This window comes from Lepisosteus oculatus, chromosome 4 (genome assembly GCF_040954835.1).
Source record: "Lepisosteus oculatus isolate fLepOcu1 chromosome 4, fLepOcu1.hap2, whole genome shotgun sequence".
NCBI lineage: Eukaryota > Metazoa > Chordata > Actinopteri > Semionotiformes > Lepisosteidae > Lepisosteus > Lepisosteus oculatus.
The window spans coordinates 3,757,696-3,782,475 of record NC_090699.1 but is presented as its reverse complement, the minus strand read 5'-3'; the positions used below and the strand labels follow the sequence as shown (position 1 = coordinate 3,782,475).

General features: G+C 43.6%; 2 protein-coding genes and 1 long non-coding RNA gene across 3 annotated transcripts in view; 2 read left to right on the top strand and 1 right to left on the bottom strand.

Moving 5' to 3' along the window:
- Positions 1-20,553, bottom strand: part of LOC138238055 (butyrophilin subfamily 1 member A1-like) — a 143,387-nt gene extending 122,834 nt beyond the window's left edge. The window contains exons 1-11 of the mRNA XM_069187881.1: positions 19,170-20,553; positions 18,760-18,875; positions 17,538-17,630; positions 15,033-15,377; positions 14,415-14,693; positions 12,050-12,157; positions 10,475-10,492; positions 10,177-10,203; positions 8,846-8,878; positions 8,545-8,571; positions 7,683-7,709 (exon numbers count right to left, since the gene is read on the bottom strand). Coding sequence (XP_069043982.1) covers positions 7,683-7,709; positions 8,545-8,571; positions 8,846-8,878; positions 10,177-10,203; positions 10,475-10,492; positions 12,050-12,157; positions 14,415-14,693; positions 15,033-15,377; positions 17,538-17,628 — 955 coding nt within the window. The 5' untranslated portion in view covers positions 17,629-17,630; positions 18,760-18,875; positions 19,170-20,553. The remainder of the gene's footprint in view (positions 1-7,682; positions 7,710-8,544; positions 8,572-8,845; positions 8,879-10,176; positions 10,204-10,474; positions 10,493-12,049; positions 12,158-14,414; positions 14,694-15,032; positions 15,378-17,537; positions 17,631-18,759; positions 18,876-19,169) is intronic.
- The window catches only part of LOC107076098 (butyrophilin subfamily 1 member A1-like), a 244,514-nt gene that overhangs the window by 36,899 nt on the left and 182,835 nt on the right, over positions 1-24,780 (top strand). The window lies entirely within an intron of this gene.
- LOC138238076 (uncharacterized) lies at positions 193-1,191 on the top strand. The gene is made up of 3 exons (XR_011189261.1): positions 193-570; positions 647-771; positions 1,169-1,191. It is a non-coding gene; the product is annotated as an uncharacterized lncRNA (long non-coding RNA).

Genomic DNA, 24,780 nt, shown 5'->3' with positions numbered 1-24,780 from the left:
TACAGGCCTGAGGGAGGACGAGGAGAGCAGGAGAGTCCTGTGCTGGTGTCCTGAGACTGTTGTAGGGAGGAGGGGGTCAGTCCAGCTGGCTGTCTCTTGATTTCAAGCAGCTGAACTAGAACAGGCTAAACTCAGGCTCATAACTGAGGTCCTTAGGCAGTTTCCAGTAGCGTTAGTGATATTGACAGGCAGCCTGAGCTTGATAGCTCTATTAACCAGTACTGGACACCACAGGAACACCGGTCAGCTCAGATACTCGACACAGCTGGGGCTGATGCTGACCAGAACACACTTCCACAGGAAGAAGCATTAACAGATAATTCCCCTCCGGTGTGTGTGACAACAGGAGAGACGGGAGTCCTCAGGTATGTGTGTGACAACAGGAGAGACAGGAGTCCTCAGGTGTGTTTGTGTGACAACAGGAGAGACAGGAGTCCTCAGGTGTGTGTGTGTGACAACAGGAGAGACAGGAGTCCTCAGGTGTGTGTGTGTGTGTGTGTGATAACAGGAGAGACAGGAGTCCTCTTGTGTTTGTGTGACAACAGGAGAGACAGGAGTCCTCAGGGGTGTGTGTGTGTGATAACAGTAGAGACAGGAGTCCTAAGGTGTGTGTGTGTGTGACAACAGGAGAGACAGGAGTCCTCAGGTGTGTGTGTGTGTGTGACAACAGGAGAGACAGGAGTCCTCAGGTGTGTGTGTGTGTGACAACAGGAGAGACAGGAGTCCTCAGGTGTGTGTGTGTGTGACAACAGGAGAGACAGGAGTCCTCAGGTGTGTGAGTGTGACAACAGGAGAGACAGGAGTCCTCTTGTGTTTGTGTGACAACAGGAGAGACAGGAGTCCTCAGGGGTGTGTGTGTGTGTGATAACAGTAGAGACAGGAATCCTCAGGTGTGTGTGTGTGTGTGTGTGTGTGTGTGTGTGTGTGTGTGTGTGTGTGTGACAACAGGAGAGACAGGAATCCTCAGGTGTGTGTGTGTGTGTGTGTGTGACAACAGGAGAGACAGGAGTCCTCTTGTGGTTGTGTGACAACTGGAGAGACAGGAGTCCTCAGGTGTTTCTGTGTGATAATAGGAGAGACAGGAGTACTCAGGTGTGTGTGTGACAACAGGAGAGACAGGAGTCCTCAGGTGTGTGTGTGTGACAACAGGAGAGACAGGAGTCCTCAGGAGTGCATGAAAACAAGAATGACCATGTTTAAGGTTTTATTTATTCTCTTTGGCTATTTCAAGTAGTGAGTCAGAAATGGACTGTAAAGCTGGTATCACATCACTGCAGGATCCCAATAGAAAACTGAAAAACACTCTGGTCCCTCTCCCACAGTGATCTTGAGTGTGAGGCTCCTCTGTTCATCTCCTCACACACTGGTTGACCCTGACACTGAGACTCATGAGAGAACCAGCTGTGACACTGGGCAGAGAGAACTGAGATCAGTTCTTCAGCACAGGGACATGTGCACAGGGACTCTCAAATACATTTTCCATGCAAACAAGATTCTTCTCAAAATCGTGTGGCCCTTGTGTGCGTCTGAGAACCAGCCCTGTGGTTTGGGGGAATGAAAAGAATAAAAACCACACTGTTATCTTAATGAGCACTGAGACCACTGATGTAGAGAGGAACGTCTTCATGCTGGACCTCAGCAGACCTTTCTCTCATCTCATCCTGAGTCTGCAGGAAACAGTGTGTCTATATATACGATGTGACCACGTTCCACAGACACCACCAGACAACTTCTGACGAGCTGAGTACAGACCAACAAGAACTTCTGAGTTGAAGTTCTGAGAGTTCTGTGAAAACCAGGAAGGTGAAAATGATTTTCCTGAACTTCCTCTCTTTGGGTATACATCTTAGACTTATTTCAAGATGAATGAGTTTGAATAAAATATAGTTTGTTGAGTTTAAAAATTAACTTAGAATGACAATAACAATTTTGTGTCTGACCTCTGATGTTGTTTTCTATTTAGAGATTATTGATAAACTTTTGAAGCACTGTGTCTCCTGTCCTGTTGTGTGTTTATTACTGAGGGAGTCTTTGTGATCTACTCTCCCTCTCACTGTGTCTCCTGTCCTGCTGTGTGTGTTTATTACTGAGGGAGTCTCTGTGATCTACTCTCCCTCTCACTGTGTCTCCTGTCCTGCTGTGTGTGTTTATTACTGAGGGATTCTCTGTGATCTTCTCTCTCACTGTGTCTCCCGTCCTCTCTGGTGAGACTCTTGGCTCTGCTCTGCCTGCTGTAATAGATCCCTTGTACTGAGACTCAATAAAGCTCCAAGCATTCACACTCCTGTCTGCAGTGATTTTATTGGTCCAGGTCTGTTTGTAGTTTGTTCCGTCTCTCAACTGACTCTCCCCAGTTTCACAAATGCGGAAGGGACTTCGATGGAGTTTTTACATTTGTAAATGAACTTCCAGATCATTAAGATCACAATGCAAATGTAGAAATTAGACAGTGTTTCGGTAGACAGGCTCGACGCAATGGAGGTGTTCAGGTGCAGAAGGTTGGCTGTACTTTTTCGAAAGGCAGAAGTCAAGACTAATTTTTCCTTGACTGACGTGACATCATTAATGACTGTACACATGTGAAGTGCAGTAAGCAAGTTTAAACGCTGCAAAGGACCCAGTGAAGGTTTCTTCCCTGTAACTGATCTCCCTGTAGCTGGTAGGGAGCTGTGTCAGCATGCGTAGGCTGCAAAGGAACCAGGAAGGGTTGATTCCTGCTGAAAAGCGGAGAAAGGAAACTGCAGAGATAATGTAGCAGGAGAAGAACAGCCGGGAGGCGGGAGAGGGGAGAGGGGAGAGACAGAGAGACCATTCAGAAGGTGCTGCAAAGTGGAGAGGGGGAGAGAGACGTGTGAGAATAGAGACGATTACAGCACGTTTTGTTCCAAGGTAGAAAGAGGGACAAAATAATGAAAGGAAACAAATATACTTTATTAAATTACACGAAAACCAGTCTGTCGTTGAGAGAGGGAGAAGGGGTGAATCAAATTTCAGAATCATTTTTGTTTCTGACGTCTTTCTGCTGTGGGAGGTGAGAAACCCTTCTTTGAGAATGCAGACAGAGAGATCGGTGTGATCATGGCCGTCTGAGGTGAACTGAGAAACTAGGGGCTTGGAGAAATCTTTCATCTTCACAGCCCTGACGTGTTCTCTGAAGCGTCTCCAAGTCTCCTTCCTGTTTCAATATTCCATACATTTTAATTATAATAAGTCTTACTTTTAGTTGAGTAAAACAGCTATTTTAGTCATACAGACAGTTTAGTCAAGAAGTTTAATTTATTTGCATAATAAAATGTATTTCTAAGAAAATATGTAACAGATTGAAGTTCGGTATTCATGTTGTCAACAGTGTTTTCCCGCGGTACAGCACTGCGTCACGAAGCGAACAAAGTGAAATATTTCAGATGCGGTCGGAGAGGGCGGTACTGAGAGTCCTGAACTTGAAGTTTCTCAGGTTGTTCTGAGAGTTTGGACTAAACACGGCTGGGATTTAAAAAAATAGCGAATTGTAGCACGTTTTGTTCCAAGGTAGAGAGAGGGACAAAATAATGAAAGGAAACAAATACACATCCCAAAGTTACAAAAATAATCCCTCAAATAATGATGCTCATCCTGCTGAGTACATGAACTGCCGAAGCAGTGCAGTAATCTCCCGGTGCAGTCTCTCCTGTTTTGGGTTAGTTTATATATATTAAACACAGCTGAACACAACACCAGGAATGCGTTTAACTTCACTTTTTACTTGAAGAGTTATTTAGCAGCTCAGCCATCTACTAACTTGCCTGCTCTAGGGAGCGTCTCACAATTACCACACTAACCAGCGCACAAGGGAGTGTGTTAAAACTACCTCTCTGACACAGTCCCTCTGTGGACAGAGAATCGTCCACATGAAATGTCCAAATGGCAGGATGGAAGACAAGACTGACACGGAGCCCAGGTTTCTGTCCGTGAAGAAAAAAACTTGCCGCTGCCATAAACTTTTGGGCTTCCATATGAAGGAAAACAGAGCTTCACTGGCCAATTATCACACTTCATTGGGAACCAAAGACCAGAAAAAAGAGTAATATGCTGATGTAACCCTGACTAAGGGGAGCCGGGTATTAGACTGGCTGTAGCTGCTCACAGACGCAGCACTGCCTGCAAACTACAACTCCCATAACCACCCTGAGCCACTTCCTGTCTGCGTCACAGTCCCTATTCCTCCTGGCTGTGGTGACGTCACCGGGTCCCTCCCCATTCTGGCAGCTTCACGGTCACCGGCGCGCGCAGGAGAGACTCACACGGGATTTCATTTTTAAAAGTTTATTTTCTTAAAATTAGAAAAAAAACACAGCAGGGTTTCCAGAGATATTTACAAGTCAGGAGTACAGCAGGCTGGTAGCGAGGTATCTCGCCCTCTCTCGTACATGTTATTTTTCCCCATTTAAATGTGTTATATTGAAATAAAAAATTTAAACACGATACAACATCATCTACAATTACTATTGTATTTCTGACATCACCTCACTACCCGTCAGTAAACCCGTCTCCCAGTATGAGCAGTGGGCCAGAGAGCTGGGAGAGAGTCAGCCTGTGTTCATGAGTCAGTGACGGGTTTAATCTCCACACTGACAGCAGGCAGCAGCTCAAGGGCTTTATTACGATCCTCAGTCCAGAAGACAGGATAGATCTTCTCCCCCTGAGGGAAGACCATGTCAGTGAAAGTGTAGACATGAGCTCTGGACTCCACTGTGTAAAAGGAGACCTTCCTCTCCTCAATATCCACACACACCCCCAGCTTCCTGGGCCGCAGACTGAGGGGGAGAGGGGTCTCAGGGTCAGTGAGAGCAGAGAATTCACAGAGATAAGAGTTCAGCCACCAGTATTTCAACAACCAGTAACCCTCCTGGGGAACAAATCTGAACTCTCCCTTCTTCCTGGCAGACTCTCTGGTCACTCCTATTCTCCAGTCATCATTCACCTCCACCTCCCAGTAGTGTCTCCCTGAGGTGAAGGCCTCCCTGCTCACGACACAGTGACAGAGATCAAACCTGTGAGGATTGTCAGAGAGACTCTTCCTCTGTCCCCGTCTCACTCTCTTCCCATCCTCAGACAGACTGAGCCCACAGTGAGCTGTATCAGGGTCCAGATTCACAGCAGCTGGGGAATAAAACACAAACATCACAACAGGCTCCTGCCGATCACAGTCCAACTCAACTCCATCAGACCGTGAAATGTCTTTGTCCCCAAACACACCGAGAGAGAAACACCAGTCAATTACTAATGACCGCTCTTCCCTTCCAGAGAAACAACATCTTCTTCACTGTTTCACTAGTATTACACATGGGAGTGATCCCAATATCCTCTAAATACAAACATTAAACACTTGTTTTCACAGCGATTAAACTTTTTTTTTTTAAACGACATTATTAATAAACACAGGACCGACCAGACTGCAGGAGAAACTACAGCCTGACCACTCGCTTTCAAACACTTCAAACCCACCACAACGACCTGTATACTGTAAGAAACTGGACATCCTGTCTGTTAAACCGGTTTATTTCAAATCCCAGATCAGCAGCTCGTTCATCTTCTCTAAGACCATTTTCCTGATGACGCAGAATAAAAAAGTGCTGAATTCAAAGACTGTATACTGCTCGTTTGTGACAGAAAAAAAAATATAATGGCAAAAGCAAAGTCTTACTGAAATATAATAAAGCCTTAACACTTCCATTGAAAATGTGAAGAAATATCCAAAGTATTCAATTTAAAGCAGAAATAACACATCCAGAAACCTGGAGAGAAAGACGAGAGAAACAGAGGCGCTCATACTGACTTCAGACTGCTCGCGCTCACTGTCCGCCTCTCTGATAGGAGACACGAGCTGTCAATCAGTGAGCTCTGATCACTGAGAGACAGGGGGCGGGGCTTATACATGCCCAGAGCGAATGGGGGTTTTAATCGATTCAAGAAGCTTTATTCGCATGACTAATGAATACTGACTTAATACTCTCCTCATACTTAATACTTCAGTGTAAACTCTTAATACTTAATACCTTAATACTGAGTAAATACTCCCCTTTGCTTGTCTGCCTGTCAATCTAGTGAAGATCAAAGAGATTCTTATCAGCTCTTATTTTTTTACTCCTGGATAATAGAAAGGCTGTATAAAAGAGCCCATCTAGTGTAAAATATATAAATATAAATAGATTGGACATGGCCTAGAAAAATAGGTATCTACATGTGCTACATTTTGAAAAATCACTTTTGATGAAATGAAATGTGTTTTTATTTGGAGGGGTGGATATTTCTTCCTAGCGTGTGTACTGAGAAAGATATATATACATCTGATGTTTCAGACTTGATGTCCAGGTGGTTCCTTGAATTCAGACCCTGAACCAGTTCTGGACTCTCTATCCTGTCCAAGATATTGCAAGATGTTCAGGACACAAACACTCCAGGATAAAATGACCTTTGAGGAGCTGGGGGTTAAAGAGGTTCAGCTCCCAAAAATACAATATTAACACAGCCAGAGGAAAGAGGGAAACAGAAAAGGAAAAGGTGATTTTATGTTTCTTCCTGCTGACCCAACAGCCTGGTTGACATGTGAAGAGAAGCAGCCATTTCTCAGACAAGAGAGAGGCCTACAGGCCCCAGAGGAGCCCCTGTACCAGAGTCCCACTGCTGCCTCTCACAAGAGGCTGTGTGTCTGTGAAACTGCAGGGGAAGAGTACTCTCATTATACCATCCTTTTATTCCAACCTTTAACAGTGTTTCTCCTTAGGATTTGAATGGCTTGTTTTTACGAGACTGGCTCTGCTCCTGATTCCTCCTGATATTCCACAGTTATTCCCAAATCCAGGGTCACTGGCTCTGCCACATTCAGCCTGTAGACCCTCAGTCAGGAGTGAGCAGAGACCAGAGCACATGGCCTTCAGGGAAAATGAGTTTTCTACACTGTCAGCCCCTTCACCAGGAGAGACTCCTACTGGCCATTAGACTGAAAAACAGGATGGAGATAGAAATTCCCACCATGAAACTTTGATTGATCTTCACAACCCCAGACACTAGGGCTTAAAACAGCATCTCTGTCATCAAGAAGAGACAGACCTACCTGCAGCACTGCACAGCCACTGCCATTCTGAAACACAGAGATACAGACACTGTTAATCACAGTCACACAGTGGAGCAGAGAGACACAGACACTGTTAATCACAGTCACACACTGGGCTCCATAATCGAGACAGAGTTGTCACTACAGTTTTCATTATGAACCTCAAAGTACCAAAATTCAGGGGGTCAGAGGTAATGAAATTCACAGACCACTAATGTTGTCTTGAACTGGTTTCTTTCAAGAGACTAAAAGTTACAATTACAAGAGAACTTCAGACATACAGTATCAGTATTAAAAATCAGGAGCTCAACTTCATTCACATTGAAACCTCCTCTTTATTGCTCATGTTTTAAGAATTGAAAAAATACATTAGTAATATAGAAGTATTTAAGAATGGACTTCTGTGATGTGTTATTTTAATGATACATTGTTAGTGTTGTCCAGGTCTTCCTGATCCAACAGAATTGCCCTTTAGGGAGCTCCTGCCCCCCAGTTCCCCAGTTTAAATACCCCTCTGTCCTCCACACACACTGACAGGGAGAGAGCTGGAGCCCAGCAGGAGCTGTGACTTTACACACAGTGGACTTACGCAGGTCAGGGATGGGGCTGCCTTCACCTGTACAGAAGAAAGGAGAGGGTCAGTACTGAGCTGTAGTGTCCTGGGGGACACTGTGTCCACCACAGACAATACTGGGGTTATACCCCAGACAGGTGAACAGGGCAAAGGTCATGTAAAGATATAGTTTATAGTGTGACAGGGCGTGGGTTATCCGGCTGTGCTGTTTGCTGGATTTGTCTAATATCTCTGAAGGAGATCGAGCACCAGTGTGAAAACAGCTCACAACCAGCAACCCACTGAGACCCAGCAGGTGTGAGCCTGGCCAATACCTGGAGGGGAGACTCCCTGGAGAGCTGAGGCTGCTGCTGGAAGAGGTGTTAGTGGGGCTGGTAGGGGGCGCTCACCCTGCAAGCCCCAGTACAGTGACGGGGACACATGATATTATTCTTAATGTTATTATGTAGGATCACGAGGTCAGCAGTGAAAGTGTTCTTACCATCAGTTGTGTAAATATTGTAATAACAGATTTTGTCATCCATTTATTAAAATGCTCCACTGTGTAGGACTCATGATTTGTACCCATGACAGGTAGTCTCCTACAGACTGTGAGCTTTTCATAGTAAAAAGGTTTTGATTTATGTTGGGTGATTTTATAGCTCAGTCAGTCCAGCACAGACATGACTCCACTGGCGGAATGACAACATGATCACTGTGAAAGGAGATGAGGTTTTCCACAGGAATATGATGTGAACCTGCAGTGAATCTCAGTTTACACTGATTCTCATTCTCCTTACTCTTTTATCAGTGCATTTCTCACCAGGAATCAATACTCATTAATATTAGTGCTCAATAGCAGTACCATGCCTGTATCTTCAACAGGAAACAGACCTACCTGCAGCACTGCACAGCCACTGCCATTCTGAAACACAGAGATACAGACACTGTTAATCACAGTCACCCACTGGAACACAGACATACAGACACTGTTAATCGCAGACACACACTGGAACACAGAGACACAGACACTGTTAATCACAGTCTCACACTGGAACACAGAGATACAGACACTGTTAATCACAGTCACACACTGGAACACAGAGATACAGACACTGTGAATCACAGTCACACTCTGGTAATAAGATGTCAGTACAGTCAGTACTGTCAGTCAGCAGAGTTTCACACAGTGTACATACGTGATTTTGGGATAGGAGCTCGCTTCACAGCATCTGCAGAGAGAGAGTAGATCTTTATTGTATTAAAGACCTTTATTGCTTCTTACCTGTTATTATACCAGAGTTTATCCTACAGTCTGCAGTCAGTTCAGGATCCCCAGTCTCCACTGCAGTGTGGATCAGAGTGTCAGTGAGTGTGAGCAGCAGTGGCTGTAAGACTGGAGTCTCACTCAATAAGTCTGAGCAGCACAAGGCAATAAGACACACAGACACATCACAGGACACCCTGGAGTCTGGTGCTTGAGCAATTGAGAGAGATAAGAAATAAACACAGTCTGCAGTCTCCAGCACTATTCCAGCACTAGGGATATTTCATATTTAAATAACCATCCACTGATACTGAATTCTGTTCATTGTTCAGTCAGATGAGTGAAAGTGTGGGCTGCTCTCACACAGACTAAGGGTCCTGTACCCACAGTGTCCAGTATCACTGACTGAGTGACCTGTACCCACAGTGACCAGTATCAATGTCTAAGTGACCCGTCCCCACAGTGACCAGTATCACTGACAGAGGCACAGATATGTCCTGCTCACTGGTCACACTGCCTGATCTCTGGACATCAGCTGGACAGTGAGAGATGACCAGTCACACTCCATGGTGAGCACATCTCCACACCAGGCCTGATCCAGGAAGACTGACACACAGACAGTATCAGTCTGACACAGACAGGGGCCCAGCTGGCTGAACACAAGCAGTCAGAGCAGCTGTGTTGTTCCAGCTCTACAGACACTGTGTGTAACAGCAGGACACAGACAGGACCCTCACAGTGTCAAGATACAGACTGTTCACTCAGGACAGGGGGCTGATGGCCTGTTGTCAGTTTGAAACAAGCCTTTTCAGAGTGTCTTTGACACATTAGAAGAGGGCAAAGAAGACTGATATTCATACAAGCAGCATTTCTTACTTTATAGTTTCTGCTGCCAGTTAGTTTTTTTCACCCATGCAAGTGGTCTAAAACTAAAGTTTTCATTAAAATATTAACTTTGAAAATGTGCATTGGGACCAAACTGAGAGGGAGTCAAAACTAAGATCTCCATATTTACATTGTTGTAGAGAACTTTCTCTATTTCTCTGTAGCTTCTATTGCTTTTGTAAATCTTTTGTTAATCTTCACAACTGATCAAATACCTGTGTGTATTACTGATGAAAATAAAAGAAGGATACACTTCAGTGCAATATAGTTCATTACAGTAGAGTACAGTAAACTGCAGAACAACAGTGCACTCAAATATAATTCATTAGTGTTTGTACTGGTGGATCTGTGATCTCACAGACACAGAAGATCACTTACCCAGTTCTGTGAGGATGACAGGAATGGCTGGAATAATAAGACATGATTTAGACCATCAGAGCTCTGGTGTCTGATGACACTCAAATTGGTTTAAGTTTTCAATTTCAAATTGGCAGTTAATAGCTCCTTCCATAAATAAACTGTCAATTATAGTGTTAATAAACAAGTTGTTCTACGTTGACCTTGTATCATAATAACATACAATTCAGTTAGAACACTGATGCAGGATCATTTACAGAGGAGCTCCTGCTGAAATCACTACAGGACACAGTACAGAGAGTCTGACTGATTTACTCACCATTGAGTTTCTCCTCCCCTGTAAGAAACACAGACAGGACACTCAGTGACACGGGATCAGGGCTGCAGAAGCTGGAAAAATACATTAGCCATGTTTTCTATTACACATATTCTATATTTCACTGAACAAAAGAACATAAGAGACAGAATCCTGGCAGGTTGTTCTGCCTGTCTAGCCATACGTTTAACAGTAATTGATCCACAGATCTTATTCAACCCTTTCTGTTGTAAACTTCCACAGAACTGACCCCTCTTACTTCAGTTCTCTCTGATAGATTGGAAAGTTCTGTCACTCTCTCCAGTACATCTGTGATTTCTGTGATAGATTAGCAGGTCTGACACTCTCTACCATTCATCTGTGATTTCCCCTTTAAGGGTCCCCACCCCTTACTGTCACATGATAATGTTTGACCAATGAACACAGAGCTCATGAATACACTGTTCCAGACTGAGGGACAGTCACTGCCATCGGGGTGAAATAGACAGGGAGGGTTGGGGGTCTTTGAATGGGCTTGACTATGGTGACAAAGATAGATACTCTGGAATCAGAGGACTGCACTACTCTGTAAAGTGAATCCTTAAACTACTGCAGCTGTGTGTGGTTGTCAAAGCTTATTCTAATATTAAAATTTTAATTTTTATTTACCTGTTAGTGCCTTTCTGCATTAATCATACTGTACAGTAGCAATAAATAATCTCATGAAATACAATGATTACACACAACTCTGCACAAACTACTGTACAGTGTTTCACAATATTGTGTAACACTAACAGAAATATTTTTCATTTCATAGAGTACACAGAATTATTAGAGATTGTGTATAAATAGTCATAAGAAAAAAAGTTAATTTTATTTTACATGTTGCTTATTAAAAATATAGTATACACAGAGGGTTTAAGAACAGATTGTACTGTAATTTATAGCAATTGTAACGTTCCTGGAGCCTGAGCACCTGACCTTCATCGTCCAGCTTGCTCTTTCCTCTCTATAAACAGAGTCCAGTTTCCTCTCTCTGTCTGTCTGGCCATCACTCTCTCCCTCTTTACCTTCTTCCTTCCTGTCCTATCTGAGTGACCAGCACGCCTGTGTCCCTAACAAGGACAAGAGGCCTGTTCACTGCACTCCCAGTCTCCTGCCTCTCTCGTCCTCCTGCAGAGGGAAACTACAGAGAATCGCTACAACATATTGTAGTTTCAAGACATGTGATCATTAGGCTAAGGAGGAAGAACAGATTAAATGAAGCTGCTTTCGCAAGTTCCACCTATTGATCTGTCTTGAGCAGCAAAGGGCTGATTGTGGCTCACTGGTATAATGTAGTGAGTTTATCTCAGGGTTTGATGTGTATTATAGATGGCTGCATCTGTAACTCTCCTGGAGGGTAGTTCTCTATCAAGACTAGAAGATGCTCTGGCTAATGAGCTAAACATTTTCATTTTTTTAGTTCCTACTGGCTGCATTATAAATTGTCAGTTGTTATCAAGAGGAGTGTCCTGACCTGCTCATACACAGAGGAATTTTAAATCCTTCCTGACACAGGCATTCAGACACACATGTCTATATATAATGAGCACATACTGTCCATTCTTCTCCACTGGATCACCAGAAGTACTGATGCTGCTACAGTAACAGCTGCTGTTAGGAAGAGAGTCACCATCCATCCAGAGGGAGCAGGGAAATAGTCTCCTGGAAAACAGGACAGGGATATTATCACACAGACACTGACACACAACTAGTAGGGTTTGTTACGGTCAGCGTGAAGAAATATTTTTGTTAAATCTATAATACGATGTACAGATACTGTAGAATTGATGTATAGCTGCACACTGATTCAACCCTAAATAGACCCCATGCAATATCATACTCTTCTGGGAAATATCGTTTTAGAATCACTCACTTTTTTATGTTTCTACTGCCCAGAGTAGTATTGTATATTTTGTATGGGTGTGAGTGATACTCCACTGCTCCTCTATTCGTACTGTCGTGCTGGTATGACTCTCTTTATTTGTATGGTTGTGGTCCATGTGGTCCATTCTGTTAGGGTCCATGTGTGTCAGGTCTCAGTTCTCTGTACACATGTCAACCAGGAAGCCTGTATCATTATGTCTTGTAAAATAATTCACAACCTACAAATAACATCACAATCAGACAAACCACAACTAATGCATATACAGTACATTTTAAATGATTAAAAAACAGAATAATATTAAAATTGACAATATTGCACAGGTGTTCTTCTTATAAAATGACATTCATATTACACAGGTGTCCAACCCACACAGACAGCTGTCAAGTCTTCCTTATCACTGACCACTGTCAGACTGGTCAAAGGTCATTAAACAGACATGTGAGACCAACTCAGTGTTTGACTACATCTGCCTGCGAAACAGATTTGATGGATAAACATGCAGTTTAGTTATCAGGAGCTGCAGACCACAAAATCAGCAGAGAGATCTGTGTGAGCCAAGTGAGCCACCAGCACAAAAGACTACAGTGTGGAGCAGAAATCTCTCTCTAGACAGGGAGCCATAGGACTGGCGCCAGTTGAAGTGTCTCAGTCAGGGAGACTGGTTGAGCCCAGATGCTGACGATGTCACAATGGAGCCAGACTGAAGTACAGAGCTCTGCTGTTGAGAGGCAAAGATCCAGTAATGACACCTGGAGAATTTAAATAGTCACAGTGCTCTTCTTTGTTTAAAGTGAGAATAATATGGGCAAGATGGGTAAGAAAATGTAGCCGCAAATAAATCACAACTAGAGTGTCAGTGACACGTGAGGGAGAAATCTGGAGGTATTTTATAGAGATTTGTTTTTCCTAAACTGTATTCAAAACTAAATATTGTTTGCTTTCTATATTGCTGGTATACACAAGACAAAATCTGTATACCGTAAAGAGGGGATCTCTCTGAATGGACTGACAGATAAAGTTTGATCTTTTAGAATTTATGTCAAGATTTACAGTATATGAGAAAGATAATCATCAGTAGGTGTTACCAGAGAAAAAACGGAACATATTGAAATTGTATGTGATCCAAAATAAACAGGCAGAGAGAGCTCAAGAATCACAGAATTTCCCTTGAGACTCTCCTGTGTGCTGTCAATAGAGCCGGTTCTGACTCCCGTGGAGTGCGTTATTAAAGACCCTATGCGGACGGTATAATCCGTAAAAGACAAGGTTAGGATGGGTGGACAGACAGGGGGAGGTGACCGTAGTGAGCAGGTGCTCGGGGGAAATGAAGTAGCAATCAAGTCCAAAGAAATCCAAAAGAGAAGTCAGGGCGCAGTCTATAATCCAAGAGCCGGGAGATCCATCCAAGACAAACGGTTAAAAGGGGGAACCGGGTCGGAACCGGCACAAGAACAGGAACAGGAACTAAAAACATAACGGGTCTGCATCCCAGGCGGTCAGGACACCGGGGAAAAGGCCTGCCTTCGTAGAACCTGGAAAATAGGCAAGCCTTGTGGCGTCCATCTTCCAATACTGAGCCCAGAACTGCAGAGATGCTGGGCTTTTAACCAAAAAGCAAACAGGACGCACCAGGAAATAATAGAAATTAATCATAACCGAAAGGGGTAGGAGCGCCCTCTAGAGGAGGGATGTGGAACGTAACATGTGCATAGCAAGCCTTTGACTGAAAGAGTGACTCCTGCTTTACTGCAACGACATGGTAAAAGAAAATCTCATGGAACTAAAGAGTTACATCCTAGAAACTGATATATCCTTCTTAATGTTTTTATAACAATAAATCCCATAATGGTTTCATCATTTAGACTTAATGACAACAGCACCATTACATATAAATGTTTTTATTATAAGGGGAATTCATTCTCAATTGTTTGTTTCAATAATATGTCTGTGAAGTTTGTTTTAGACTTTTACAAAATCATTTGTTATATTTAATAGTCTACTTACTGTAATGATTAAGGTAAGCTCTGTACTCACTGGGTATGTGGAGCTGAGATCCCCAGTCTGGCTCAGGCTGTGTGCTTCTCACCAGGCACGAGAAGATGTTGGACTCCTGTTTGACTGGGATAGAGCTGCTGACACTGAGGAGCCCCTGACTGTCCGTGTCCACTGTGGGGGGCTGTGATGGCACCTCGTTTCCATCCCTGTCTGTCCAGATCACTGCAGGTTGAGGGAACCAGCCCTCTGATCTGCACAGCAGCTGGGCCTGATCTCCTCCAGGGGAGTGGAGAGACACTGAGGGCTGGGAGCCCAGGACTATGGGTCCAACACAAGAGATTTCTGAGAGTGAGAAGTATGATGGAGGGCAACTAGAAACATCTTTGTCAGCACTCTGCTGGTTCTCAATAAACATAATGTAATCAAAGACAGATAAGCCAACATAAAATGTATAAATGAATTTATATGTTTAATTTATAACTCTGTTTATCAAATGGTACATTTCAAGAAGGTTCAGTGGGGAAAATACAGTAAATAAACAATGAGAAACTAAAGCTTCCTCAATGATCAGAAAATACACTTTGTCTAAAAGGGCTATAGCAACCAGGAAGCACAGGGTACAACACCCTGGACAGGATATCAATCTGTAACACTCACCTCTCACTGCCAGGTCAATAACAGCATCATCATCCCACTGTTTAGACTTTACCATGCATCTGTACCGTCCATGATCAGAGCCGCGCACTCCTCTCAGCTTTAGAGACACATTGCCAAATAGGAGCTCGTCTAGGAAAAGCTCAGTCCTGCCTCTGTAGGAGAGGTCCTGTGTTTGAAAGTTATAGGAGCCAAACTCAAACAAACACACAGGGGCAACGTAATTGTCTCTAATCCACATGATCTGTAGATCCACAGCACTGATTTCAGGAAGGAGGTAACAGGGCAGAACAGTTTCTTCACCAGCTACAGCAACAACATGATCAGTTGGAACAACAACCTGAAACTCTAAAAGAGAAAGAAAACGGTTTCAGACTTTTCAGACATTCAATCAAACTGATATACAGGAAATTTTATTAGAAAATGCAAGGTATAAGTCTGTATCCTGCCCATGCAAACCCATGTCATTGTTCAATAAGCCACACACAGTGATTGGTTTTGAGAGGCCAGAGGTGTAAAGTCTCAATAATACCAGCTCTTTCTACAGTCTGCTGTGACTGCCCAGTATGCCCTTACTGTTTGTGCTGAGTTGCTGAATTCAGGTCTCAGACTGGCTACATCAAGACCAGTTCTCTTACTCTATAGACCTTAGTCATAGTATGATAAGATAAGATGTTTATTGGCCATATACATTTCTTGTGTTAGAAATTTGTCTTTTTGCATACCCCAACTTGCTCTCCATGAGACACACAGACAGGGAGAGAAGCTCAGAGCACAGGGTCTGACATTTATATAGCACCCCTGGAGGAGTTGGGGGTTAAGGGCCTTGCTCAGGGGCCCAATGGAGTAGAAATTTGCTGCCAGCTGTGGGATTCAAACCAGCAGCCTTCCAGCCACAGACACAGGTTCTGAGCCACAGAGCCACCATACCACCCCATAACATTCATACACACTATGAAGCTAATTCCTTAAATAAAACAGCTCAGTAACCATTTGGTACTGTACTGTGTTAATGATTATTGTTCCCATTGCATGCAGAAGCCCAATCCCAGAGTCTCCTCTCTGATTCAAATCCACATGTCACTGAGAAGGGTATGAGTGTCCTATCTTCTTCACATCAGAGTATCTTAAAGAGAGGTGACGTAGGGACAGTCCAGTGTGTCCTCAGAAAAGCCAGGTACAGTAATTTCTCACCAGAGACAATCAAACCAACACTTTCAAACACTAATCACTCAAGCTCTCACTAATAAAAGAAGAAAAACAATTCTGCTGCTATATATTAAGTGAACCATTATAATGAAAAAAGCTTGATTTGGGAGAATAGGTTCAACCTATTAAGTCACCTGGCAAAGCTCTGCTCCTGTTCTCTCTTCCTGTTTGTCCCTCATGGCCCTGTCCTGGGTCCCCCACTGTTCTCTCTCTGTACCCCCTCCCTGTGTTCCTGTGTCCACTCATCTCTTCCTGTAGCTCTTTACATCACTTTTAGACTGAGGATGCTCCACCAAACCTCTCCTTTCCCCCTCTAGTATGCAGGTCTCCTCCAGTCTCAGCTGTCTCCTCCTGAGGGTACTCTACCCTCGTACATTCAGCTCTCAGAGTCTGACCTTTCCTTCTCTTTCTGTTTCCCCTGTGTGAATCTCTCCATCTCTTCCTCTTGACTCTGTCTCTGCCCTCTCCCTCCTCTTCCTCTGCCCAGGATCTCAGCATCACTCTTGATTCCTCCTTCTCCTATTCCCTTCTCTGGCACTTTCCCGCCTGGAGCAGCATTCCTCGATTCTGCTCCTTTTTCACTAACTGTTCCACACAACTCCCAGTCCTGGCCCTGGAGCTCTCTCTCTCAGACTAGTTTACCTTCATCTTCACTGGACTGTCTGCAGCTCTGCTGTCTTTCCTTTTCCTCTCTGCTGTGTTATTTCCACTGCAGTCTGTCCACTGTCTCCCTCTGGCCACACGCGTCTCATTCAAACCCTAGTTGTTCCCTACTGGTGTCTCATCCCCTCTGTGCTTGTCTTAAAACTCCCCACATCTCCTCTTGCCAGCTCCTGTTCCACCAGACTTTCTTCAGTAAATAAGTGTCCTTGACTCTCAAGCTGGTGGTGTGAGTTTCCTATTGCTCTTTGTCATTGTATATCTTGACCAGAACGTTTTCATTGCTGCTTGGTATCCACACTGTATACTGTCTCTGTACTGGTTTAAATCTCATCAGCCTTTCTAGCACAGGTCTTTCATTGTGTTTCCACTTGTGCTTGTCCTTGACATGCATTGCACTAACACAGTGTGTACATGAGCTTATTCACTAAATGCGGATCTCATGTCCACTGTAGTATGTGTTAGTGATCCTAGATAAGGGTGTCTGCTAAGCAACTGATGCTGATAATAATAATTATCATCAATGTAATTAAAATTTGGAGTGATAAGTTCATCTTGATTTTTTGTCAGTGATTATTTTAGGAACTGGATTGTAATCATGATATTTAAAAAAACAGAACATTTTGAATCTGTTCTCACCTGATTTTGAAACGGAGGACTGGAGGAGAAGCAGCAGAATCACAGAAAACCAGCAGAGCCCAGGGAACCACTCTGATTGGTCAGGCTTCATCTCTGAAATAATGAAACACTCTGATTGGTCAAACTTTATATCTCTATTAGAAATGTAATTTCCTCATCTCGTTTTTGTATTTGTATTTGTTTGAAACCAACCCACCGATGTTAATAAACTTAATAAACTTTATAAACTTTAAAAAAGTATTCAGTATTAAGGGAGCACAGGTATTGAGGTACATGAGGAAGAAGAGGGACAGGATGAAGAAATGAGAGGATGTCGCTGAGCTATGAGAGGTACCAGTAACCTCTAACTAATCATACTTAGACCCAGGGAGTTTGTATTATTATTGAGAGCTTTCTGTCTTATTCATATTAGGAAATTCTGGTTTCCGATACTATGGAATCCTTAGGCTAAGAATACATGTGTGCTTATAAAACGGTGCCTTTACGGTAACTGTTGTAAGTTTTGTGTGATATTTAATATTCATAAATATTTTCCTAGTCTTTAAGTTTGCATCTTTTTGTTGTTCACTGTCACTCCAGAACCTGACTGTTCACTCACACACTGCTAGACCCGATTGATCTCACTGTCACTCCAGCACACAGCAGCTTCAGTCCTGACCTGACTGTTCACTCACACACTGCTGTACCTGACTGATCTCACTGTCACTCCAGCACACAGCAGCTTCAGTCCTGACCTGACTGTTCACTCACACACTGCTGTACCTGACTGATCTCACTGTCACTCCAGCACACAGCAGCTTCAGTCCTGACCTGACTGTTCACTCACACACTGCTGTACCTGACTGATCTCACTGTCACTCCAGCACACAGCAGCTTTAGTCCAGACCTGACTGTTCACTCACACACTGCTGTACCTGACTGATCTCACTGTCACTCCAGCACACAGCAGCTACTACTCTGACTCTACCCATGCACTATAAAGAAAGGAACAGCACTTAATTTGACAATACAATGTGTGGAAATAGAGCAGGGTTTCCTGTCTCCATTTACAGATGGACAATAATATACCAGATTCACACTCACCTTTTTCTATACATACATTGTCATTGATCTCTGCAGTACTAAACACATTATACTGAATTAAACCTACAAGCTTCAGAAATATATCATGTTTCTTGTCTTCTTATACAGCTAGACAATAACAAAGCAGATTTATACTCACCTGTTTTTATACTAACAGGATGTTTACAGTATTAATTACAGTCCAGATTCAGAGAAAAGTTTTTTGTCTTTGCAGTGTTGAGAGATGTGGTTCTGAGAGAGAGAAACGCCATTCAACTACAGGAAACACAAAGTGAAAGAAAAACCTTCAGCAGGAGCCATGAAATTTACTGTTTGCCTGTTAGATCCAATACAGTGAAAATCCAGTGAAAACAGTGATATCTAGACCTTCAGATTCACATTAATAATTACAGAGAAAATACAGTGAAAACTGTGATATTATACACCTTCAGATACACATTAATAATTAATCAGTCGTGTGAATATCTGTACGGTCTGACTGCTACAGGACAGGCCTCACCCTACAGTACACTGTGTTGTTAATTGATGTGAGATTGACAGGATACTTACAGGCTGGATACTCTGATCATACTGGTCTGAGCTCCACTTTCTATTGTTCAGAAAGAAGTGATTGTCTGAGGCCTTTTCTGATTAGATTTGAAAAGCGACCTGCTCACTTTACTTCTGACACCGTCTTTATCGCAGTAAAGGACTATTTTCACTTTCACTTACAGAGCGGCAGGAGGATTCTGGGAAACTGGGCAGTGGCTTCAGGGTGTGTTGTTGTGATCATGCAGCTCGAGCACAGATCAGTGTTCAAGAGTGCAGGAGCTCTGGGACTTTTCTGTGAAACAAGTATATCAAGCTGGAGCCCAGCTCCTCTTGTCCACAGGCTGCAGGATGTGGCTCTTCTCTCTCTTAAAGGAGAAGTTCAGCTCCTGATTGCCTGCCTGTGAGGCAGTGAGATCCTGAGTGAGGGAAAGGAGCTGTCAGGATAGGAGGTGTGTAGAATTAGCCTCCTCCTGACTAAGTAAGACCTCTTGGGAGAAAAGGGATTTGTCCAGAGTCCAGTCTGGAAGGAGAGAGTGTGAGAGCTCCAGTAGAGAGATCTTGTCTCTAGTGATGATGAGGCAGGTTTACAGGCCTGTGGGCTCTGCACGTGAGGGGAACAGAACAAAAGAGAACACCCGGAGGCCCTCCTACCATCAAGTCACCCTACGTCCGTGGCTTGAGGGCACAGGCTTCCTGACGCCGTCCAGACCAGCTGAGTCCGGGGCTCGGAGCGCCTGGCCTCGTCACTCCATTTTTAATCTCCTTGTTCCATGTCCCTGTTCCTGCTTTTAATCGTCTTGTCTTGGATGGATTCCCTGGTTTGGGATTTTGGACTGCGCCCGGATTTCCTACATTGGACTGTTCCCTGGACGCCTGCGCTCCCCTCTTGCACCTGATCACCATCAGCACCGCCCCCCGTTCACCATCCCTTCTCTTCCTGACTGTGTTATCCCCGTAGCCCTTTTCCAGTCACTTCCAGATTATACCGTCTGCACAGGGTCCTAAACTACACATCCTTACAGTACCTGTCCCCCACAGCTGAGAGAGAGGAGTCCTGATGGCACAGGGGGAACCCAAGTGCTCCCTGGTTCTGAACATCAGCAGACTGAGGGGTGTCTCTAAACAGCAAAGCAGCTGCCGTATATAAAGATCTACTGGGAAAGGTAGTGAAGAGAGCTGTCTGAGGACTGTGAGCATAATTTAGGTGTCAAAATTGGAGAAAAGATCAGGAAAGGAATATAAAACCATTTCAAAGTCTAAGCATCTCTTTGAGGTGAAGTGGATCAATCAGATAGAGAGGAGAACCAGTCACTGCCTGGATCAGACTGTCGCTCCACACTGAGCACACCGTGGGGAAGAGTTAGAGGACAGTGGCTGAGATTGGAGGATGTTGTCTGTGGCTCAACAATATTCCAGACACTGTCTAAAATCCTGCATGGAGATTTCATGAAGCACCTCAGTGATTCTGGGAAACAAACATGGTAGAAGGTGTTAGATTAGACCTGATTGCAACTTCCTTGTGTAAATGCTGAGTGTTACAGTACGTCTGACACAGACTCAGCACAGCAGATCTCCTGTCTCCTGTCAGCTCTGTCTCTGCAGGCAAGCAGGGTGGGGACAGCATCATGCTGTGGGTCTCAGCAGAGACTGTAGAGCTCGTAAGGATTGCAGGTATAATGGACAGAGCAAAGTACAGGCAAATACAGGAGGAAAACATGTTCCAGTCTGCTAATGACTTAAAACCACAAATCACCTTTCAGCAGGACAATCACCCAAAGTTCAAGGTCAAACTACCCTGGAGTGGATGAAGAATAAGGAAGTTAATATCCTTGAGTGTCCCAGTCAAAGTCCTGACTTGAATCCTATTGGGAATCTGTGGAAAGACTTGAAAATAAATGATCTCTCATCAACCTCATCTCTCATCAGATTGAACAAATCTGACAAGAATAATGGACAAGAACTACACCAGACTTTTCCAAAAAGACATTTCTCTCTTTGAGATTTCTCTCGTTTTTTACCAATATTTCCTGTATCTTATCTTACATTTGGAATCCTTCAGTTTGAGCATTTTGGTTTTAAATAAAATGTGAAGTTTGAAAAGTGTGAATATGTCAGAGTGTAATTTCACAATATGGTACACAGATGTCTGCAGTAAGACAGTAAGACACTGTTCTGTTCACAATGTACTTAATAACACTTAATAAGTCCAGCCTACATTAGCACTAAGAAAACCTGATTCTTCATTATATATCCTGTACAAAGACTCAGAAAAGTCTTTAGGGGTCTACTGTGAGGATTCATGATTCTCCTCAAGGCTGAGCTGTGTGATCACAGGTTCAAGTCTGGATCATTTCCCCTGTGGTGGCACACAGGCTGAGCCCTGTCCAGTGTAGAATCAGTGGGCTCAGCCAGATTCCGAGGTGTTTTCAGGCATGTGAAGTTATCTCCTCTCCTTTCTTTGGTGCTGATGCTCTGCTATGGGATAATGCTGTCTGTGACATTTTTATCACTGCAGTCTATCCCAGCACGCAATGAGCACAAGATAGGATACACTCTTGACAGGACACTAATTCATAGCACATGGAGTCTTAACACAATTATATCCTCCAGAGGTACTGTATAAAAAGCCTGTACATCTTGTTTCCTGTCTGCAGTATGTCCTCTCTACCTGGCTTACACTGTGTGCAAGAACACATCTGTCCTTTGAGAGACTGAGGGACACTCTGACTGTGTTACTGCTGTACACTACACAGTCACAAAGAACAAAAGAGCACATTGTCACAACTATTGTAACTACTGAGAAATCTAGATGCAATAGGTAACACATGGCTATATGGTCAGCAGCCAAATCACCCTGCAACTCTCAACTGGCATCCCCACTGTGAGCCTGGTCAGTACCTGGATGGGAGACTCCTGGGAAAACTAAGGTTGCTGCTGGAAGAGGTGTTAGTGGGGCCAGCAGGGGGCGCTCACCCTGTAGTCTGTGTTGGTCATAATGCCCCAATATAGTGACGGGGACACTGTGCTGTCCTTCGGATGAGACGTAAAACTGAGGTCCTGACTCTCTGTGGTCATTAAAAATCCCAGGGCATTTCACAAAAAGAGTAGGGGTGTAACCCCGGTGTCCTGGCCAAATTTCCCATTGGCCCTTACCAATCATGGCCTCTTAATAATCCCCATCTTGGAACTGGCTTCATCACTCTGCTCTCCTCCCCACTGATAGCTGATGTGTGATGAGCGTTCTGGTGCACTATGGCTGCCGTCGCATCATCCAGGTGGGGGGGACACACTGGTGGTGGTGGAGGGGAGTACCCATTACCTGTAAAGCGCTTTGAGTGGAGTGTCCAGAAAAGCGCTATATAAGTGTAAGCAATTAGTATTATTATTATTGTCAACAGTTTCCAGTTCTCAGGAGCTTCAACAAAACAAAGAGATGTTTGCTGAGATGCAGGGGTGATCAAAGCAATAATACAAATAAAGTTTGATCTGTGTGTTTTTTTTATGTTCCACACTGCTAACCCTTGATTGTTCTCCATCCCCCATTGGCCCACCATCACACCACTGTTCTGTATGACAATTAGCTTCTCAGCCAATCAGAGTGCATTTTATTCAGGATATAACATGGAGGTTTTCTGAAGGAAGAGCCCTTTCGTTTGACTTAGTTCCTGATTGGTTTTGGTTATTGCTTTGGCTTTGTTAGTTTGTTGGTTTCTGTTAGTTTCTTTGTACTTTTGTTTGTTTGTGTTTATCCTTGTTTTGCCATTACCTTGCCCTAACGTGTTATATGTTCAACCTCTCTGTTCTTTGTACCCTGCTCCTGTTGATTACTCTTGTTTTCCCTAATTTGTATTCCTAGTTCACTTGTGTTTTTGTGTGAACTTGTGTAAGGTTAGTTGAGGTGGTTAGTTAGTTGAGGTGGTTGGGTACACTTTACACACTTAGTTGATTTTATATTATTACACTAGTTTAGTATGGCTGTTCGTCTTGTATGGTTTTGGGTAGTCAGTGGAGGTTAGCTAGGGTGTTGAAGACCGTGTGTTTCGGGTTTTCTTCTGTAGTCAGGTTAGCTTTCCCTCACTTTCCCAGCCAGCTCCATTTTGTTTGTTATTTTCTTTTCCTTTGGCACCACTCTAGTTCCTCACCCTATTATTGTGTCTTTCCAGTCACTTATTCAACTTAAAATCATCACTTTTGCACTCACCTTTGTTATCACGCTTCCTAGTCCCTCACCAGAACCCACCTGTTTCCGAAAGCATTATCCTAAGTGTTACAGCCCTTTACCCCTAGACACTTGGGGTCGTAACAGTGCCTATCAAGAGTTCAGAAACAGGGTATAAAAACAAGCAGAAGAGAGGAGCAGGAGCAGGAGCAGGAGCACAGCAAGGCAGAAGATCACCAGGAAAGAACAGGCCGGAGTTCAGTATTTGAATCCTATTAAGAGAGCTTGCTATCCTGAGGTTTTTATGGAGCTCTGATTTCCTGTGTAAATCCTTTGGCTAAAAGAGGCCTCTCCTGGCTAGTGTTAGTGTTAGTGTTAGTGTAGAGGAGGGAGATATGTTCCCATTCATTCTGCAGCATCTGGGTCTGCAGAGAGTTTTAACCACATGTTGTGTTTTGTTTAGTTCAGAAGGCAGCTTTCTCTTCTTTTGGCCTCTGAAACACCTCGCTTAGAAATTTTTACATTGTGTAACTTGTGTGTTGTATGTTACGTTGTGTGTTTAGACTGTGTATTGCCATTGTTAATAAATATTTGTTTAACCAAGTTTGCCTGAATTACTACTCACCAATGTTGTGCCAGAGGACCAAGAGCTCGTCGGCCCCTAACTATACCAACCGCTCGAATATATTCTTGACAAAGCTCAATTAGGATTGTAAAGGGTTAAGATTATTAATTTACTTCTTCACTTACATGCTCAATCATTTCTGTTATTCTCCATTTTCATCATCCCTAATTGTAACAGTCTCATAATTTGGCACATATAAATTTAACAACAGTGCAAAACATATTGATAATAAGAATACTATGAATTAATACAAGTCAATTGGTCTCTTATCAGCTAATCTAGCACCCTGAAGTTTCTAGCCAAATATATGAAAATATAACAGAGCTCATATCAGCTTTGTCTCCCAGCTCTTCTTTGCCCTGCTCCTTGTCTGTCACCTCTCTCAGTTCATTAACCCTCCATCAGTTCACCTGATTCTCTCCCATCACTCTGCAGCATGTGAACACACGCTCACAGGTTCCAGATCAGGATGTCAGAGTGACCACACACCCAGTCTGCACCAGTCAGAGGCCTGAGCTGTCAAGGCACACGCGTGTTAGTGCGAGAGGAGAGTCCTTCAGGCAGTGTGAGGACTGTGAGGACATGCAGGAACACAGGTCTACAGCAGACACCACACAGAGACATGGTGTGTTTTTCTCTTTCTCTGAGAATGAAGTGATACAGGACTGGTATCTGACAGATATACTCTCAGCACTTCCCGTACTGAAACTACAGCTCGTATTTTTACTGCCTGCACTAAAGGATATTAAATGTCATGTGCCATGTTCTCTTTCTGAATTTGATTTGCTTTCTCTCCAGTGTTATGTTCTTATCGGATCAACTACAAAACCACAAGTTTTCTGTCT